Raw genomic sequence first — 18,366 nt, 5'->3', positions numbered from 1 at the left:
ATAGGGGCTGCACTCCCTTCACTGGCAAAACTATATCAGCTGGCAAATCCATCTGCCCACCACTGGCTATCACGAAATAAAGCGAATAAGCATGAATATAAGAATATATAGTGGAAATACACTCACTTTCATCTATTCACCTGCTCGTTAACACAAATATCAAATCATCCAATCACATGGCAGCAACTCAATGCATTTAGGTATGTAGGCATGGTCTAGATGACTTGCTGAGGTTAAAACAGAGCATCAGAATGGGAAAGAAAATGTGTTATGGTTGATGGTACTGGTCTGAGTATTTCAGAAAGTGGCGATCTACTGGGATTTTCTCACACAACAATCTCTAGGGTTACAAAGAATGGTGTGAAAAGGAAGTATCAAGTTCTTTCCGAGCTCGTTGCAACCAGTCTATTCAATTCAATTCGATTCAGTGACAGGATAAAATCTGCACTGTATGTTCCTGGTATGCAGAAGAATGCATGTCTGAATCAAACATTAAAGCAGATGGGCTCCAGCAGCAGAAGACCACACAGGGTGTCACTTCTCTCAGCTCGTTTTCCCCTCTTGTGCACCCAGCTATTAATCCTCTCCTCCCCCTCCACTCAAACCTCCTCTCCAATAGTTTGGAAGGAGCACAGCTTGTCATCTCCAATACTTACCATTCAAAACCTGCTGCCAGTACTACTCTTACCTTTTCCTCCATTACACCTCGTAATACTCACCCTTTCTACTCAACTGGCAAAGCTCTGCTGCCCGGTGTTTACCCGTGCTCTCTGCTACTGACATAATTTCCCCCTGTTGTCTTTGCTTCCCAGTTCAGCCTCAACTCTTTCCAGATGACTTTGTTATTGTTAATTACACTGAGAGAAGAAAAGAGCTAAGCTCCTTTGCGGGGAGACTGTTGCAAATTGAGAAATGGTGCATACATGGGCCTGGGTGGGAGCCATTTACAAATGACTAAAGAGAGCAAGCGTTATACGTCTTGGATAAATGATTACATACAGCAACACTTCCTCTTGGAATGTGTGACCCTGGTATGATGAATATGGCATAACTATTATTTCAAGCACTTGGGGCAGGGATAGCTCAGTAGGTAAAGTGGTCGCCCCATGATCGGAAGGTCGGCGGTTCGAATCCACTTAACGGCTACCCTGAGGTACCCCTGAGCAAGGTACCGTCCCTACACACTGCTCCCCGGGCGCCTGCTTAGTGGGCTGCCCACTGCTTCACTGAGTGAATGGGTCAAATGCAGAGAAAAACAAGTAATTTCCCCATGGGGATCAATAAAGTATCCATTATTATTATTATAAAGGTTTAGCAAAGTAGATTTCCCCGAAGTTTATAATTCAAATGAAAAGTGATATGTAAAATTAGCCACCTGTGCATGTTACACTGCAGGCTCTACACAGATTCACTGCAGAAGTCCAAATTAAGCTTTAGGCTCAAACCACGGCTCATATAAGAAAGTCAGCCGCCAGCTGCCTTCAGCCTCAGTGCCCACCCATGTCCACTGTGGGTGCAGACGGTGGTGACAAGAGGCCCAGGTGGCAGAGGCCTCCAGTGCCTCGGCAGAAGTGCAAGTAAGGGAAGGGCAGGGTTGACCTGAGGGAAGGGGGAACTGAACCCTTCTTTGTCTCCAAAACGCTGAGGGAAGCCTGGAGACAACACTGTGGGCAACCATTAATTAGACTCATCTGCATGGAAACTTATATGCAGTGAATATTTTTCTGATTAGTACAGGGAACGGGGGGGGTTATAAAAATGTAATCAGATTCAGTAATTTACCTTGTTTAAGCTACTGGAATATTCTAAATCTTTTAAAACCAAAGTAGCAGCAGCAGCAGTGGTTCATTACTCTATAAGTGAGTGTGAATTGAAAGAGAAGGGGAAGAAAACTGTGGAATCACTAGCGCTTCAATTCACTGTTAAAATGACCAAAATTACTTTGAGCTTTTACTGTTTCTTAGTTGAAAAAAGGGTTAAACAGGTATAAATGAACTGGAAGCAGGTGCAGTTGTGTTGCTTTTTGTCACTCCATGAATAAAATAGTCAAAAATCACACTGACTGAATCAAAATAACTTGCTCAAATAAACAGTTTTTGTTTTGTGTGCTTTTAAACTGTAGCTAAAAAAGTTATCATATAGCCCGTGGGCTTTTTACCCAGCACACTTAGCATTCACTGACTATCTAGTTACTGCTGAATGGATATTCACGCCTGTGGCTCTGTTATAACTCATGCTAAATTGAACTGTAATGACACTGGCATTTGTTATCATTCAGTGGGCTTCGTTAGATCCAGTTCCAAGGTTGGAAGCTGACTTTACAAAGTTCTTTGTTGTTTATATTACTCAGTCTGGGTTGGACAACTCCTCTGAAACAGTACAGAAACATTGCCGCACACTTTCTTCTCTTCCTTTTCTTCCTTCTTGTGACTCCCTGCTGTTCATCCCAGTTCTCCATCCCCTCTCCTCTTTTCTAATCTACATTTGGTCTTTCTTCTTCCTTTCATCCTCCTCCTGAGTTTATTTTCCCCTCTAACATCATTTCCTCTTCCTCATCTCAACTAGACATGCCTTCCTCCAGCACACTATCTCCCCCTTTTTTTCCTCCCCTCTCCTCTCATTGCCATGATAATTAGTTCTTCAGATAAGCACATTGGCTGTGCGTGACGGCGCTTGTGTTATTTAACACACCGTGACAGTGAGTGCGTGTGTACAGACCTCTCCTTGTATGCATGTGAGGTCCTCTTTACAATGTGTGTGCGATGCACAGTTAGAGCGTGTGGGTGATCTCCGGGCTCATCAGCATGTGAAAACGAGCTCGTCTTTGGAGGGCTGGAGGGGAATCTGCAAATAACATATCCCTGCCCGGTGTAGATCAGGGCAGGGAGGACGACCAGCAGCTGGCCGCTGTAAGATCTGGAACAATGGTGTAAAAGAGCTGCATTTGATGACTCCTTGTCTTGTCCTCTCAGGACCCCACTGAGAGCCACGTGTCCCCGGGCTGCCACACAACCCAAGCCGTCCAGACATCAGGCAGCGGATAAAAGTAGCTCAGCCCACCAGTGTTGTTGTGCTGTTTCTCTGTGTTGACTCATCCATGATATTCGCTCTAGCATACCATTCTCCTTCTTTCCAGTTTGGGCACAATACAGGCAGGAATCTCATCTACAGCACATCTACAGCTGTGTATGTGCAGTGCGTCTCCAGTACAACCTGTTAGTGCAGTCTGAGGACACATGACTATGCGAAGTGTGTAGGTGTTTGTGGGCACTGGGGAATGTGCTGACAGCCCTTCAGATTTTGCTTTACTTTTAGGACTTCCACAATGGAACTGATGACACTTCTTTCCCATTTTGCTTAGGGCATTAAAAACATACTTTTTAGGATTACAATCTGATAGAACAAGTGCTAATGGACTCTCACTGGTTCTTCCCGAGACTCTTTCCTATCTCAAGGTTAAAACTGAAACTGACAACACAACGTTAGACAAGTTAGAAAAGCCGATAACCTGGGTATCAACTCAATGATTGGCAACATCTCCATTTTTCAGCATGACAATGAGCCCAAACACAACTAATATGGTATAAACCCAATGGTCTTCATGTACTAATATGTACATTCTTACACAGTGTAAAAATAAACACGTATGCTATACTACTGTCCAATTAATGAAATGTGACCGGCCTATTTTGTTCCTACATCTGTTAATAAACGAGAACAGTTCTGAAGCAACAGTCTCGTATAATCACCATACTCTTCCACCCACATTTCTCTTTCTAAGGAAATGCCTCCAGGTGAACAGAGAAAGCGGTGACGCTACTGTACTTCTAAGGCAAGAAAGCAGCAGAAAGTCCAGCTGAAGAAATGAAAACAGTTATGTCCAAAGGCTCCTTTCTCATTTACTATGTGTTAATAGACCTCTTTGCATTGACTCATTACTTGTAATTAATCTCCGTCTCTCTTCCACAGCATGTCTTTCATCTTGTTTTCCTTCTCTCACCCCAACCGTTCGTGGCAGATCGTCGCCCCTCCCTGAGCCTGTTTCTGCCGGAGGTTTCTTCCTGTTAAAAGGGAGTTTTTCCTTCCCACTGTCACCAAAGTGCTTGCTCATAGGGGGTCATATGATTGTTGGGTCTTTCTCTGCGTGTATTATTGTGGGGTCTACCTTACAAAATAAACCACCTTGAAGCGACTGCTTTTGTGATTTGGCGCTGTATAAATAAAACTGAACTAGCTGAAATTATAGAAGTTTTTAATATGGTTTCCTCTGAGACACCCACCGTGGCTCAAATAAAGGAAATATATTTGGACATCAAAAGAGATCAGAAACTCAGGGCAGACTGGAATAATGCGACGACATTAGCCTGTTGCATCCAGCAACGATATGTCATTTTTAATGAAAGATACGATAATTTAAGAGACGACAAAGAACACAGGTTCAAATTAAAAGCCTACACCTTTCAATTGAATCTTCTGTTTTCTTTATATTAAATGTAATAATTCTTTTATAATTTAAAATTCAACTGTAATTTTTAGCATTAATAACAATAATAAGGATAATAATACTTCATTTGCTTGTCCATATGGTCAGAGACACTTAAATTTGTTTGTACAAACAAATTCAGATACAAATATTATAAATGGCTGATGAATGATGATGATGATGATGAATGTTCATACGCGTAGGTTACACACAGATTTGTGCTTATGGACTATTAGTAAATACTTATTTTATAATTATAATTGTATTATATTAATATTTTAAATCAGTTTCATGTCTTCCAGTTTTGCTTTTACGTTTTGTTACGGAAAGACACTAACAAACTTCTACAACATTCCTTCAGTTACTATTCTTAATATTCTCAGTTGCCAGTGGTTGCACGGCTTCTATTTTAGACATCAAAGGACCTTGATATCTCTACTGTAGTCCACTTCACGTATGTTACACATTGATGCTGATGGGGACAAACAGACCAGAGGCTGGCAACGAGGCCACCTTGAGGAGAATAGCTGCTAAATTTATATCGGATTTAGTTTATACAACAGATTTATGTTAAAACAGGAGGCATCACTTTAGATTTTATCAGAAGATAAAAATAATGAATTGGTTATGTCGTAAATTAGTCTCATGGTGGTGAACCAAGGAGCAGAGCAGGCAAAAACCAACAGCCATCAGTCTGTTTGGATGCTACAGTGTTATGGCAACAGTGCAGCATCCAAACAGAGAACATCTTTCTTGAGAGGAAAGACAAAGGTGAAGAGCGACTTGCTGCATAATGAGGATGGAACAGAAAAAAAAAAAAAAGCTTTTGCAGTAAAAAGGCATAAACATGCCATTTTGAATGATGTTCATATCAACTGTAACCATAAATTATCTTGGGGATAATTTCTGCATTTCTATGAATGCAGAAGCAGAGAGGTGATTGGAAATAAGCGAGGCAGGGGGAAATTACACAGGATGGAAATTGCAAGTATGAGTCTTATTCACTCAGCCACCTGGACAACCTCCAGCTAATATGAAAGAGCAGCACTGAATCCACCCACAATTTAGGCACTCAATTTAACAATGTTTTGTTATGGGCGTCTAAAAAAAAGACAAGGTCTATCAGTCTATCGGCAGCACAAGCCTGGCTGTTTCTATCAGCGATGTGCCCTTTGTTGGTCCAGAAAGTCTGCTCTCAAGGTCTGCTTTTAATTTTGGACACACCGACAATGTTTTTACTGCCACGGCCAAACAAGCCTCGAGTCTCCTTCACAGCACATGCCTCTGAAGCACTACATTACATCAACCCACACACGTCTATCTATCCGCTCACTCCCTGCGCAGTTCTCATCTGAAAGTAAACCTCGTAAACAGCTGTATTTACTCGTCTTAAAATCACAGTGCGTTTTATCTAAGTGGGCGCTTTACATGGCAAAATAACATTTCTGGCATCTCGCAGAAAAACAATCTTAGACTGTCTCTGTATGAACTTGCCTGTCAGCGTTCACTAACAACGCCTGCTGAAGGTAAAACAACAAATGAATTACCCTGAGACAAAACGTCACTCAATCAATCGTTGCATTTGCTCCTGACCTCTCCTCAGTGAGCTCGCGTCTACTTTTTTGTCTTTTAATGAGTTCAATTCAAATTGAAAACTCGCACGCAACTTTCACCTTGCAGTCTTTAGTGCCTCTGCAGCTCCACCATTCTCCAAAGTGATCACAGTATGCACAACTGAACTTGCAGTAAGCACTTTTTAACAGACTTGAGGCCACAGCAGAAGTGCTTTAATAGAATAAAAAATGGAATGGTGTTCGTGTCTACCTGTGACGGAGGAGTCATTGCTGTTCTTGTCGCTGTGGTGGTCGTCCTGTCCATCTGTGTTCTGCTGCGTGTGCTGCAGACTCAGTTTGTGACAAACTTCAAACGCCTGCCCGACTGTCCGAACGATACGCATGGCCTGGCTCTGCGAGGGTGAGGAGACAAAGAAAGACAAATAAATGTAGCTGTGATTCTCAGAGTGTTATCAGCTGCATTTTTGTGTTGACATTTGGTTTTAAAGAAAAATTAAAAACTCTTTGCTGCGTTGCATTTTCTAATCGACTTCATCTAGTGTGGCATCTTTCTCCTTAGGCTTCCTCTGACTGGGTTTCTGCAGGTGTTTACCCAGAAACCAATACATGTTTCTGGGTATAAGGCAATGCAAACCCCATCACGAGCCACCAGGGTGATTTTACCAGATAAGACTGAGCCCAGTGTTGGATTCCGACTGGACCCAGAATCACTCTTAGAATATTTCCTGTCTCAGACACAACAAGCCCAGAACACGGGTGTGTAGGTCAGCTGGTGATTCACTCTTACATGGATGCACTGGGCCACATGATGATATCTGAGATCACTATGTTAAGAGATCATGATGTTGTTGTGGGGCCATCATTACAACTGACCAATCATGTTGTTGTGATGCTTTGCAACTTAAGTGGGGAGGAAAAATACTGAAACTGAATCGTCCTGTAGTGGAAAAAAATGCAGAGTCACAAAGTCTACATAAGGAAGAGGCAGAGCTACAAAGAAATGAACGGGCTTTCACCCGTGAGACTATGTTTCTACCAATGTACTGTAAATGTGGAATTATTACTCTTGGACTCAGTGGACTTGCTTTCATCCATCTATCTTTGATCCGATTCAGAGAGCCCATCCCAGCTGTCACAGAGTAAAGCTTACATCCTGAACATGTTGCCCAGCTATATCAGTTTTTAAAAAAGAAATGCGTCAGTTACATGTTGTATTTTCTTTAATTTAAAAAAAAAAAAATAATAATAAAGGTTTAGGTAAAGATTGAAGTTTCCATTTAAACTTTTTATGTCAAGAAGAAGAAAAATTAGACATAAATGACAAAAATGAGACAAAAATGACACATAGTACTCACTAGCTGGAAAGTTTCTGAATAATTTCTCATTACTTTTTTCAAGGGTGTAAACTTGAGGTCATGTTAACAATCTAGTGAAATGTGGCTTACATCGCCCGAGGTCTTCAAGATTTATTGGTGGAAAACTGACAAAAAGCAACTATAATTCTTACAAGTGTGGTGTGTGTTATCAACATGTAGACAGTACTGTATAAAGATTTAAAATATCACATCACATTTGACCTCTGACCTCTCCTTTTAGGTTAATAGACTGATCTAAGGTCAAAGTGAGAAGCTATTTAAAACTATGTTTCTTACTGCTATTGCATTAATAAATAGGAATACAGGGAACAATATAGGGGGATTCTTTTGCCTCCAAAAACCATGTCACATGACCTCTGACCTCACTTTTGATTTCACATCTGCATTTCTTTTAAGATGACCCCAAAAATTGTTTATCTTCAAAGAAAATATTGCAAAAGGAAAGAGAATGAGGTGCCCAGTTAATTAGCAATATACGGTAGTATTAGATTATATAATATTATATATGTACCTTATTCATGTTCAGTTATTTACAGGTTACTCCTACTATACTATTCCCTTAAAAGTAAATACTGCCCAGAGACTGAGCCGCCTCGGCAGAACTTTGTACTCTCTGAATAATTCTAGTTATTATTATTATTGTATTGTAGATGCAGCTCTTTGTTGCTTTTATTTTTTTGTTTGGTGGGGTGGTGGGGGTGTTTGTATTTCAGCACATTGAGAAATTTCTCCTTTTTCCTCCTTCTAAGGCATTTCAAACAAATAGCAGCCTGTTGTTAAAAAAAAATACTCCAAACTCTGAATTTCTACTTTTGACTGGATTTCACTTTACCCGCAGGCACACCGACTTTAGTGCCTCTGCTCATCTCCTCCTTTTTCCTCCTTCGGCCCTGCTCTGAAAAGGCAGGTCAGGCAAAAACAACTTAGACGCTTTCTATCTCCTGTCAGGCATCTGCTCTATCTCCTCACAGTAGAAAGGCGTAAAGGCAGAAAAGATTTCATTGTAAAGCACTCATTCTCAGCTGAATGAGTAGAAATGGATGAAGCGTGGCCTAAAAGCCACAACACAATACACACATGACTGAAGGACCAAATCCTTTCTTGCCCTGCTTGTCAACACTGGACTAGTTTGAGGCTGTGTCCTGTAAGTGCTAACAGCATTAGTGCAAGCTCTGTATGGGATCAGAAAACAGTTGATGAGTTAGTGGGTTTTGACAGCAACTGAGCTCCTGAGCTTTGGCCTCAGCCCACAGATGTGTTTCTGTATCAGTAGTAATGTTTGTCTGCAGTCTTCTTACAGCACATTTTATTATTCATTTTTTTAAAATTAAATCGACTTGCTTCAGTTTAATTTAGTGCTGATGTTACCATAGTGACCAGCCATCAGGTGGCACAACCAGCAGAAAGAATTTATGACCTCCCAGTGTGTCACATACCTTCTGACCCTTACAGAGTCAACAGTCGTGATGACTAAGCTGCCTTGCTGGCATAAAAGCTCCATGAACCTCCACTTTGTTGTGCTCAGTCACCTCATCATCATCATCATCATCATCAACTTTATTTATAAAGCACTTTAAAACAACCACAGCTGACACAAAGTGCTGTACATTGGAACTGTAAAATAAAATTACATGAGATATAAATAAAAAACAAATAAAAGAAGAGTGAAATCATTAATTAAATAACTACTGCATTAAAAAAGAAACTAAGTCTCACTGAGGTTAAAAGCCAAGGAATAAAAGTGGGTTTTAAGACGTGATTTAAAAGTGGACAGTGAAGGGGCCTCTCTAACATGCATGGGCAAATTATTCCATAATTTTGGAGCCACAATAGAGAAGGCCCTGTCCCCTCTGAGCTTCCTCCTGGATCTCGGTACCTCACTAAAAGTCACTGACAGCATAAAGCCATTTGAAAACTCTCTCTCTCTCTCAAAAAAACAACAACAAAAAAACACTTTTAAAACCATAGAAATAAAAATTCAAGCCAAACTTTCAATGAAAATGAACATCAGAAATACACTCTGTGCAGGTAAACACCCTGCTGTCAGCTCAAATAGAATACTGAGGTGCAAAATAAGCATTTGGTTTAGCATTGCCTAAGTTTGTTTATTAAAGTGTTAAGTAGCAGGCGTCCCACTCTGTGCTCTCTCTGCATGCCCGAGCTCCTCTCCACACCTCTGAGATCAAACCGAGCCACCCTACGGAGGAAGCTCATTTTGGTTGTATCATTGACCTCATTTTTGTGGCCATATGTGAAGCCCATAAGTGACGGTTGGCACATAATCCGACTGGTTCACCACAACGGTTAAGCTGACCATGTACAATTCGCCAGTTGAGCTCATGCTCCATGTTGCGTCAAGATCCCCGGAGAGTTAAACCTTTAGCTAGGGTAGCATTTCCGTCAACCACAGAGGAGCATGCCACTGGTTTCTGGCTTCAGATTTGGAGGTTTTGCTACCACCACATTGCATGCTACAGGTTGTTGCAATTAAGGTAGTCAAATCCCATGATCTGTGTAAAGCAGGAGCTTGTTTCCAACCAAGAATATCTGTGCCAAATTATTTCCATTTCCAATTTCAATCATCCTCTGCTTCATCGTCCTTTCAGGAGTTCAATCAGCGTTATTTTATATATAAACTATCAAATCTAATCAAACTATATATCTACAGTTTAATAATACAGTAACACCGCACAATCTAATTTGTAGAGGGATGAAAAACAGAGCTGTCTAAGAATTCTCACAGTGACATGACTAAATAACTTCAGAACCAAAAAGAATTGAAGAACTAACAGTTTCAACCTCTTAAATGGTAAATATTGCTATGATGAGATTTTAAGAAATCCTAAGGATTTTTATTCACGCTAGTTGCAGTGACTAACTGGTAAACTGATCACCCAGAGACTGAGCGTGCAACCCACATAGCACCCATACTTCAAAAACAGAAATTCATAGACTGTAATGTAAAAGGTTGAGTAGTTGTTTTGTACTATATAGAAAACTTCTGAAGAGTATTTGCCAGATTAGCTGTTAAAGCAATGCTTCCCTCCACCTTCATAAAATAATTTAGTGTTTGTTTGTCTTAACACATCTTCCTTATTGGTATTCAGTGACAGTGTCATCAACCAACCAGGCGTCATGAATACAAGTAGCTGATGTTCAAGATTATAGTGATAAAAATGCAAATTAAAAGAGATGTATTCAATTCTGACATCTGCTTCCTCTCTTTTCTAATTTTCTGGAGACGAGTGTTAATAACGTGAGACATCATCGCTCTATGGGCATTAAGAAAGGAAAGAAAAAAACTAGTGACCCTTGAAGGCAAAACTCCACTTTTTTTAAACAAGGAAAAAGTTGTTCTGAAAATGATAGATGATGTTATTCAAAAATGTTAAGTATACACTTGCAGGCATCTCACATTTGGAGCAACTCTTGCATCCTTCACTCATCTTTCCTCCTTGGAGCCGTGGTTCTGTTTTTCCACGCTCTGCCGTTCCCATCTTCTTCATTTCCTCCTCCATTATCTCACCCCCACATCATCTCCTCCTTCTCTGTGGACCCCATTCATGTCTTCTCACCCCATGCTGGTCCTCAGACTGACAGTAAACAATCGTGTTTCCCTTTGAAGATGTTTGTTCCACAGGCAGTCATACCGGGGATGAGAGCAGATTCTGGTGTTATTGTACACAGCGAACACAGCAAAGCTCGGCTCCCCTGCCTCACACACCGACGCGTTGGAAAACACACAATTGAAAACAATGCTTTATACTTTTTCATTATTTTAGTCCTTTTTTTCCTCCTCTCCAATTCCCCTTTCTTGTAATTGACTCAACAGTTCAACACATTTTTTGTGCTTCTGGCTCAGAAAGATGACTTCCTCGTTCTTAATCCTACTAACAAAACCCCAAATTGGTTCCACTAAATGCTCCCATTAAACAAAAGAGCTAACCTCATTGAACTGCTGAAAAAAATGCTTGGGACATGGGCTGCCGCTGGGAGCTCAACAATGATAATACCATACTGAAGTAATAAGGGCAGAGGCAGCAACAATCCAATTCAATTTCAATTCACTTTCATTGATATAACAACTGTTGTCTCAAGATGGTTTATACTGTTAGGTAAAAGTCCTGGAGAGAAAACCTCAACAGTCAATCAACCCCCTATTAGGAAGAACTTGATGACAATGGGAAGGAAAAACACCCTTTTAACAGGAAGAATATTTTCTCTGCAGCATACTGGATCAACTCTACAGCTTTTTAAAGAACCTTTCAACAACCTAAATTACAACAATGAGACACTTATAAAAAAAGAAGAAGTCCTAAATCTGTCACCTGACCATGGCCTTTCTATGGCAGCCGGGATAGACTCCAGCCCCTCCTGCAACACTGATGAGGATAAGCGGAAGAAAATTTATGGATGGATGGATATAATAATTTATAATGGAACAGAGATACTCAGGTTTCAGGGTTATGGAGAATAAATGTATAAATAGGAGAATTTTTTTAAGGCACTTTGGGGCCAAAACTGGCAAAGTCAAATCCATCACAGTCTTTCATCTTTGCTAGAGTGAGCAGCAAAGACTGAGGGCACTACACAGGTCAGGTGTCTTTTTTGCAGCATATCAACCAGTTTAATTGCTTCTTTAAGAAGACATCCATATTCCCAGGATCTTAAATATCTATCCTCAAAGGCATCAGGAGCCAGTTCAGGGACTTTAAAACAGCAGTGATGTGAGCACTCTACTTGCTCCAGTTACAGTCTGCCAGAAGTACTTTGTAAGCTGCAATTGTTTTAAAAGCTTCTGGGGGGAGAGTAGAGTGCAATGTGCTGCAGTAGTTAAGTTTAATTGTAATAAAAGTATAGACCCGCTTCTCAGAGTCGCTGGGACAAAAGAAAACTTGAACCTTTTCATGGGGGCTTAAATAACTGATTGCTGCTTTGGTAAGGTCTCCTATGAGACCGGAAAACTGAATCGAAGTCAAAGGACAGAAAAAAAAGCTTTTTCTTCTTCTGGTCAAATGTGCTTATGGACAATTAAGTGCTTAGACAGTGAGATTAACGTGGAGGAGATTCTCTCTGTTGCTATTCTGTTGAAACTGAACTGGGACAACATCTTAAAGAAGTAAAACCTTGCAAAGTCAAAAGTGCCAAATGCGAAGTCCCTTTCAACAAATACAGTTTTAGCCATTTGTTCAAAGTCTTTAAATATTTTTTTGATGTAATTTGCCCCTTAGTTATGACCGTTGAGATTGGCAATGCCAGAAAAAATGCCCTTGTTCATTTTAAGAGCCAGCTGGGTTAACAAAAAGTTGCATATCATAAATACACAACCATATTTTCCAATTATTCCCAACATCACATTCATAGCATTACTGTACGCTGTTTACCTTTTCAACCAGACTGCAGTCTTTTGAGTCTGGATCAGATTTCTGATCCAGACTCAGAAATCTGATACTCAGGGGTGTCCAACTCCAGGCCTCAGGGGCCGGTGTCCTGCAGGTTTTCGATGTGTCCTTGATCCAACACAGCTGATTTAAATGGCTAAATTACCTCCTCAACATGTCTTGAAGTTCTCCAGAGGCCTGGTAATGAACTAATTTGACCCAGGGTGATATCTAAAACCCTTGAGGCCTGGAGTTGGACACCCTTGGTCTAACTGGACTTTCCATACAACTATCTATGGCAACTGAACCAAACCACAGACTTCATATTAACAATAGATGCAGCCTCTGGGTCTGAAAAGTATCCTAATTGTCAGTAAACACTTTCCCAATGACTTTATATTCTCAGAACCAAGCTCCAAGTCTTCAACACATGACAGCATGCTTTCAGGCTAACACGTCCAACCAATGCTGCCAATCGCAACATGAACCAAGTATTTTTAGTTGGGTAAACATATATTAACTGGAGAGACACTTCACTCTCAGATTGCTGGTTTACTTGTGGTTACTAGGGTATTTAAAAGTAGAACGGATAGCAGAGTCTTTGGCTTTCAGGCCCATCTTTGTGCTTACAGAATGCTCTACATTTAATCGTAAATTTTTATTAATCTCTGGGTAGTTCGATTGTTAGTGTTTGGGGTTTTACAATATAAATGCTTGCTGTGATGTGGCATTATTTGAACTGAACTGAAGTGAAGTAAATTGAAGTTAACTAAAAAAAGACATAACTAACTGTTCCTTTGAGGTCCTCTTAATATAGAAACTCCTTGAATGTCCTTAGTGTTACACCACTATGTTCAATGCTGCTTTTAACACAATTTCTTTTTTAACTAACTTTTTATGAAGACACTTGCACTTTATCTGAACATTTTTTGCCTTCAGCCAATTCTCTAGCTAATCTCCAATTGTGGCAGCTGACAGGATCACTAAAAGATCTGTCACTCAAATGCAAAACCTCGATACCCTGCTGGAAAGGCTGCTGCTGCCTATGTTGGACATCTGTCACCATCCCTGTCAAGTCCTCTTTTTTGTCTCCAACTCTGTCCCCATCACTTTTCCTCTCTGTCAGTTCAACTAAATAAAAGTGTATCTTTTCCTTATCTTTGCCTTTCTATCCCTTTCTTCTCTACATATCAAGCCTCTGGTGAGCTGGCTCTTCCTCAGTGATGACGAGATGAAGTCTGTCCAAAAGTGTGAAGCATTATTTATCCTGAATTACCCACAGAGGTTGAGCGGTGCTTTGGCTGTCCACTTGCAAGTCTTGGCACAGGCAAAAATAAGGGGCAAATGGGAATATAATATAATCTAGGAAAGAGCAGGGTAAACAAGAGCGGGGGTGGTGAGCAAGGGAATTGCTTGTGATTAAAGAATTGCCACATATCTCTCTCTTCATATGTCTTCTATTCCTTCTGTGATGACAGTTTCCTCTCGTCCTTCTACAACTTACGCAGACATTGCTCAGTGTATACAAATCTTCTATAGCATATAAGACAGATCATTTCACTGGCGTATCCTTTAAAGATTTGCATTAGACGCTCTCTGATCACTATAATGATCAGGGCACAGCATAGTCTGATCTTCAAACACTTTGATTGAAATTAGGGGGGGGAACAGGAATGAATTATACATAGTTCTGGCACTGCAGGTGAATATTATGAGAGTGAAATAACTCCTAATCAATGGACAAGTCTCTGTGTGCATGTGAATGCGCTCGAGTATGACAGCATGAAGTGAGCGAAGTGTAAGGAAATTAATTTATAATGTCTCAGTGACTCTTCTGAACCATTAGCTTGCTTTTGAGGCACCACACATGGCTACATCATGCAACCCCCCCAAACCAGTTTCAATCATCTTACTGCTTCTGTCAACCTTTCTTGATTCTTCTTTCTCTCCCCTGTCACCTTTTCTCTCTCCAGGATTTGTTTAAATGTCAGTATCTTTTAATTAACTCGCTCTGTGGCAGGAGTGCCAGACAGCATCTGAATGTTCTGGATTCTCCCCTTTCCTCTGTCACTCACTAGACAGTAAACTGGAACATCATCTTGTCGGTGTGAATTTGAGAACATGTAAGAAATTCTCAGTCCTAGTTTGTCACATTTTGGCACTTGGGGATGAAACCTTTCCCATCATATTTTAACATGCCATTTCCCAAGACACCAAGATACTGGAGCTTGGATTTCAAAGTGAGTAACAGAGGGACATATTTTGTCGCTCTAGCGAGTTTTGACAGCTGGGTACAACTAGGACCTCCACTTCTGCTCTGTATCCACTGCACTGATCCCCTACAGCCAATCTAGGTATTTTGGGATGGGCAAAGATGGGGCAACCGTGCCCTCAGGCCCCTGTAGGAGGCTTGGATCCAGGGTGGGACCCTGGTAACCCTGTTCTGGGCAGGGTAATGCTCCCTTGCTCTCATGCTCTTCAAAAGGGTATTCTGTACTATTTTTGGTCTTGCCAATTCTTTGGGACCAATTTGCTGTTGAAGAAGCTTCCAGGGGCAAGCAGTGAACTTGTGGTTTGGGTTACAAATATAAAATGATAAACATCTGTCAACTTTGTCTGCCACAACCTTCTCCTGCTTTCTTGGTTACCATGGTGTAACACGGTTGGACAACGGTTTTGCCCACAGTCGCATCGTGCTTGTTTTAGACATTGCAGGACTTCCCACTATCCTACGGCACTACCCTGTATACTGGAAAAATGACATTTAAGGGTTGCTTAGTGTGTCACTATGTGACGCCAAAGGATCCTGACCACATCCTGGGTTGGGAGTGAGAACAACCTCATTAAATCATCAAATAAGCCAGTGAAATGTTTTTTTTTTAAAAAAGGGTAGACTTGTCAAGTTCCATGACAGCTTCAGCGAGCTTATAGCGGTTGTTGTAAATAGCACAAAGCTAAAACACTGGAGAATAAGACAGAGTAATTATGTCAGGACAGCCAGTTGACTTCTGCCTGTGTTTACATTTCAGCAGGGGAATCTAATCATCAATATATAACACGACTGATATGTAGTGTTAGGAAAGGAGTAACTTAAAACAAATGGCCAACCCATTTCCAGTTCTGTTTGATTTGGAACTTTGATTTAGTCGTGCCACTGGTGCAGAAGCAACGCAGCTTTAACAGAGAGGAGAGACTACAGCTCAAGACAGAAGGATAATTTCATTGAGATATGGATATTCAATAAAAAGTGCTGAAAGGCTATTAAATCCAATTGCCTTCCCCAAGCTGTATCAAGAACAAAGTGAGTCCTTATCATTGAATTGGCCTTATATCATTTTACATCAGCACTCTACAAAGTCAGCGAGGAAACCATTGATTCTTCACTTTAAAGCTAAAATCTACAGTGGCTACATTTAAACACCATCCACGTAAAAATATACACCCTACACACATCTTGTTCTTTAAGACATTTTAGTTTCTAATCTCTTATCTGAAACGGGCAGTACTGACCCTGTACCTTACCCCAAACTTTCTAATGTAATTAGCCACGAGGGAAAAATCTCCCTCTCAAGAGAAAAGTCTGGCCTTTGCAATCTTCTCCGTCCAAATCTCAATGAGAATTTCATTAAATGAACTCAAGGAACACTTGACACAATAACCACAGCTCTCACTACATCCATTAGCTGGGTAGATAAATTAAAAACACAGAACAGCAGCAGGACTCTACATTAAAGCTCGACATGTTATTACTGAGCTGTAATATATAGAGTCAATTATCAGGTTTAAAAGACCAAAACCAAGTTATCCACATTATGTTTTATGATCCTTATGAGTGCCGTTCTTTATGTTAGGCTTGTTAAAGTGCCCCCGCCTCACTGATGCAGATATCGCCAAGATTAGACATTAGAGTAATGATACCAACACATGACATGGTCTAAAGCTGGGCTAGCTTCATTAGGATTACCACCAAAATCTTGTGAGACTTGTACTGGGAAAGACCTGTATATTTTACAAAACACTGAAGCTCTAGAATATAAAGTTTAAACATATACTTTCTGAAATGTAAAAACTTGCAAAGTAAAAATTATATAGAGGGTTTGATATATTTTAAGCTATTTCAAAAACTTGTTTGCATATCTCAAGCACCACTAGTGACACTATGGAGCAATATCCACCAACAACAAGGCATGGCAGGGGCAGTTGTGTGACGTAGGTGCTGCATTCACTGCTTCAGACTTTCCAAACACTGACAGCTCATGTGAGAGGAGACAGGCTTAAAAATAAGTGGCTGAAAAACTGACCTGAACAGTGATAAGTCAAAACATTTGCCTATTTCTTTTGATTTGCGATAAATAAACCACGCAATCATTGATCACTGTGGCTTCTTATGAATATTGCGTGTGGATTTCCAATATATAATATTCAAAACATGGCTTCTGAAAGGCGTAACACTTTCTGACACCACCTCTTGCTTCTGCTCTTACTTACAGCTGCCTCTTAAATAGAGTAGTACCGTCTGTGGACTTGGAGCCAATGTGGCATTCACTGTGTGGATGAACACTCTTTGCTCCATCACCCACACTTCAATTCTACATAACAGTGACTCGACCATTCATTAGCATCCACTGAAGTACTGATTTGGAGAAGGAGGAGGATGAATGAGAGAGCATAAGTCATAGTAGAGGAGAGAGAGAGAGAAGGAGAACCTGCCTAAGTGTTAGAAGTGATCGGCCAGTGAAGCCTTTTTTATGCCGCTGTGATATAAAGCCAAGACATTTTCTCACTGCTGGTAGTTAGAAGGAGAATAAAGTCTCCTTAATCATCTTCCTAATTGTCCTCTCACAGGTTTCCACGTGCACTCACACAAAACCACACGAATGACATTTTTATTGCATGTTTGACATGGTTACCTTTATTCTTCTCATTATGCCAGAGTGCTTCCTTCTGATTTAGCCTTTGTCAGAATTTGAATTATCAGCTAACAGTAGCATGGGTGCTTAGCAAGCTGGATCCATACGCTGCAATGCACTGGGTGTAAGACACACACACACAAGCATAAACAGTGGTGAGTTATATATAGGGATGTGCACCGGTTCTGACATAAACGGTAGTAACCAGACCGAAAAGCAGCGCACAGTTCGGTGCTTTCTTTCCCTGAAATGTCATACACTTTGAATTCTAGCCAATCATTTCACCTTTGCGAGCGTAGTGGGCGGGCCCAGGTACGTACGTTCTTTTAGAGCAGAGCTACAGTTTAAAAATGTCCAAGGCGAAGTGGTCAAAGTCTGGCTGTACTTCACAGCAAAAGATGCAAACTCAGCAGCCTGCAACAAGTGCTTTAAGGTGATACTGTGATACTGTCAAAGGAGGTAACACCTCGAATCTGATGAAACACCTGGCGACTTATAGCGTTTTGTTAAAAGCCGAGCAATGCACCGTATTTGATAGCTTGCTGCGAGACCTCACACCGAGCACATCTACTGCGGGTGTGGTGCCTGTTCTCGGACCCGGAGTTTGCAACATCCCCCAAGAACCCGGAGGAGAGTCCTGGC

General features: G+C 40.8%; 1 protein-coding gene across 3 annotated transcripts in view; it reads right to left on the bottom strand.

Moving 5' to 3' along the window:
• Nucleotides 1-18,366, bottom strand: part of LOC147309736 (carboxyl-terminal PDZ ligand of neuronal nitric oxide synthase protein-like) — a 253,409-nt gene that overhangs the window by 85,096 nt on the left and 149,947 nt on the right. For all 3 annotated transcript variants that reach the window (XM_086268915.1, XM_086268914.1, XM_086268916.1), the window contains exon 6: nucleotides 6,308-6,449. In XM_086268915.1, the coding sequence (XP_086125041.1) occupies nucleotides 6,308-6,449 (142 nt within the window). The remainder of the gene's footprint in view (nucleotides 1-6,307; nucleotides 6,450-18,366) is intronic.

The sequence above is a fragment of the Aulonocara sp. 'chitande type north' Nkhata Bay genome, linkage group LG17 (assembly GCF_057382095.1).
Source record: "Aulonocara sp. 'chitande type north' Nkhata Bay isolate Kocher_YH1m ecotype deep benthic linkage group LG17, A_spYH_male_GT1.1, whole genome shotgun sequence".
Lineage (NCBI taxonomy): Eukaryota > Metazoa > Chordata > Actinopteri > Cichliformes > Cichlidae > Aulonocara > Aulonocara sp. 'chitande type north' Nkhata Bay.
Note: the sequence above shows the minus strand (reverse complement) of the source record. Positions and strands in the feature narration are given on the sequence as shown.